Source organism: Lepidothrix coronata, unplaced genomic scaffold (assembly GCF_001604755.1).
Source record: "Lepidothrix coronata isolate B3197 unplaced genomic scaffold, Lepidothrix_coronata-1.0 Scaffold386, whole genome shotgun sequence".
In the NCBI taxonomy this organism is placed as follows: domain Eukaryota; kingdom Metazoa; phylum Chordata; class Aves; order Passeriformes; family Pipridae; genus Lepidothrix; species Lepidothrix coronata.
Window position 1 is genome coordinate 116,441 of NW_016690566.1, and position 3,263 is coordinate 119,703.

The window sequence follows — 3,263 nt, forward strand, 5'->3', positions numbered from 1 at the left end:
CCAAAACTCCAATAATTCCCTCCCCTCTTTGCCTTCAAACGTTCCAAAACCACCCCTGAAGGCAAAGGAGGTTGATCTTGACCTGGACACGAAAATGTCAGACGACGAATCTGAGCTGTCGCCCGAGGATCCCTTCGGAGAAACAACAGAGACAAAGAGGTTTCACCCTCTGGGGGCTCAATCTCATCCTAAAACACATCACAGGCACCATCCAGAGGAGATTTTTTTTCCCTAAAAATTGGTGAGAAAAGCAGATTTAGGCATGGGGCTTTTACGTCTCTGAAGAATGTAGACATGGGACTTTTTTGATTTCTAAATAATTTAAATATGGCATTAATTTCTAAATAATTTAGACGTGTGATTTCTAGACATATAAATACTTTGGACACGTGACACTTTGATTCCTAAATCAGGGCAGATAATTCGAAGATCACGGTGTCCTGTCCCCTCTCAGCCCCCCAAAATCCCACCCCACCCCCGGTTAAACCCGGCGTTGAGCCGCTCCCTTCCCTTCCTCACGCCCAGAGGGGTTCCCGTTCCTGTTCCCCGGCAGGTCCGGTTCCTGGAGCAGCAGAACAAGGTGCTGGAGACCAAGTGGGGGCTCCTGCAGCAGTACGTGCTGCCCAAGAAGGGCAAGAACCTGGAGCTGTACTTCGAGAACTACATCTGCGACCTGCGCAAGCGCCTGGACTGCCTGCTCTGCGAGAAGCAGAAGCTGGGCAGCGAGGAGTGCGCCACGAGCCAGCTCGTCGAGGAGTTCAAGTGCAAGTAAGGGCTGCCCAGGGTCCTCTGCCTGTTCTTGGGGGTCTGGGGGCTGGGGCAGGGACAGAGAAGGGCAGTGGGGTTGGGGAAGGGGCTGGAGCCAGTTGGTCGAGGAGTTCAAGTGCAAGTAAGGGCTCCCCAGGGTCCTCTGCCTGTTCTCGGGGGTCTGGGGGCTGGGGCAGGGCCAGAGAAAGGCAGCGGGGTTGGGGAAGGGGCTGGAGCCAGCTGGTGGAGGAGTTCAAGTGCAAGTAAGGGCTGCCCGGGCTCCTCTGCCTGTTCTCGGGGGTCTGGGGGCTGGAGCAGGGTCAGAGAAGGGCAGCAGGGCTGGGGAAGGGGCTGGGGAAGGGGCTGGAGCCAGCTCGTCGAGGAGTTCAAGTGCAAGTAAGGGCTGCCCAGGGTCCTCTGCCTGTTCTCGGGGGGTCTGGGGGCTGGGGCAGGGACAGAGAAGGGCAGTGAGGTTGGGGAAGGGGCTGGAGCCAGCTGGTGGAGGAGTTCAAGTGCAAGTAAGGGCTCCCCGGGTTCCTCTGCCTGTTCTCGGGGGTCTGGGGGCTGGGGCAGGGCCAGAGAAGGGCAGCGGGGCTGGGGAAGGGGCTGGGGAAGAGGCTGGGGAAGGGGCTGGAGCCAGCTGGTGGAGGAGTTCAAGTGCAAGTAAAGGCTCCCCCGGCTCCTCTGCCTGTTCTTGGGGGTCTGGGGGCTGGAGCAGAGACAGAGAAGGGCAGCGAGGCTGGGGAAGGGGCTGGGGAAGGGGCTGGAGCCAGCTGGTGGAGGAGTCAAGTAAGGGCTCCCCCGGCTCCTCTGCCTGTTCTCGGGTGTCCAGGGGCTGGAGCAGGGCCAGAGAAGGGCAGCGAGGCTGGGGAAGGGGTTCGGAAGGGGCTGGAGCACAATTCCCGTGAGGAGAGGCTGAGGGAGCCGGGGGGGCTCAGCCTGGAGAGGAGGGGGCTCAGGGGAGACCTCCCCACTCTACAACTCCCTGCCAGGAGGGGGGAACCAGGGAGGGATCGGGCTCTGCTCCCAGGAAGCAGCAGTAGCACAAGAGGGTCTCCAGCTGTGCCAGGGGAGGTTAGGGTTGGATATTAGGAAGGAATTTTTTACGGAGAGAGGGATCAGACACTGGAATGGGCTGCCCAGGGAGGGGGTGGAGTCACCCCCCGCCATTCCCTGGGGGTGTTTAAGGACGGACTGGATGTGGCATCGGTGCCACGGGCTGGGAGCCGCGGCGGGGTTGGAGCGAGGCTTGGACTCGATGGTCTCGGAGGGTTTTTCCTACCCGGCTGATTCCGAGATCCTGTGATTCCGTGGTTTGGGTTCGCTCCCTCCCAGATGGGTGGCACGGCCCCTCGGGGAGTAGCGCAGTCCCTCTGGGGGTGGCACGGCCCCTCCAAGGGTAGCACAGCTCCGCGGGGGGTGACATGGCCCCTCTGGGGGTGGCACAGTCCCTCCGGGAGTGGCACGACCCCTCAGGGGTGACACAGTCCCTCGGGGGGTGACACAGTCCCTCGGGGGGTGGCACAGCCCCTCGTGGGGTAGTACAGTCCCTCCGGGAGTGGCACAGCCCGTCGGGGGTGGCGCGACCCCTCCAGGGGTATCACAGCTCCTCCAGGGATGGCACAGCCCCTCCAGGGGTGGCACAGTCCCTCAGGGGTAGCACAGCCCCTCGTGGGGTAGTACAGTCCCTCCGGGAGTGGCACAGTCCCTCTGGGGGTGGCACAGCCCCTCCGGGGGTATCACAGTCCCTCGAGGGGTGGCACAGCCCCTCCGGGACTGGCACAGCCCCTCGGGGGTGGCACAGCCCCTCCAGGGGTATCACAGTCCCTCGGGGGGTGGCACAGCCCCTCTGGGGGTGGCACAGCCCCTCTGGGGGTGGCACAACCCCTCCAGGGGTATCACAGTCCCTCGGGGGTGACACAGCCCCTCCAGGGGTAGCACAGCCCCTCGGGGGGTGGCACGATCCCTCTGGGGGTGGCACAACCCCTCCAGGGGTATCACAGTCCCTCTGGGGGTGACACAGCCCCTCCAGGGGTATCACAGTCCCTCGGGGGTGGCACAGCCCCTCCAAGAGTAGCACAGTCCCTCGGGGGTGGCACAGCCCCTCCGGGAGTGGCACAGTCCCTCGGGGAGTGGCACATTCCTCGGGGGTGGCACAGTCCCTCGGGGAGTGGCACATTCCTCGGGGGGTATCACAGTCCCTCGGGGGGTGACATAGTCCCTCCGGGGGTGGCACAGCCCCTCGGGGGTGGCACAGTCCCTCCGGGAGTGGCACAGCCCCTCCAGGGGTATCACAGCCCCTCGGGGGTGGCACAGTCCCTCGGGGAGCGGCACATTCCTCGCCGTCTGCCCGCGGAGCTCTTTGCATTGGAAATGGGGTTGCTCATGAAGGAGCTTCTGATCTCGGGGTGGGTCAGTGTTGGGTCTCCAGACGCTGATCTGGCGGTGCCCGGTGGCACTGCCTGGGCAGGGGGAGCTTGTCATTTATACCCGCTGGTTGATGTCATTTATACCCG

General features: G+C 63.2%; 1 protein-coding gene across 1 annotated transcript in view; it reads left to right on the forward strand.

The window, feature by feature from the left end:
• Positions 1 to 3,263, forward strand: part of LOC108509668 (keratin, type II cytoskeletal-like) — a 12,553-nt gene that overhangs the window by 2,731 nt on the left and 6,559 nt on the right. Inside the window, exon 2 of the mRNA XM_017839207.1 lies at positions 554 to 768. Coding sequence (XP_017694696.1) covers positions 554 to 768 — 215 coding nt within the window. The remainder of the gene's footprint in view (positions 1 to 553; positions 769 to 3,263) is intronic.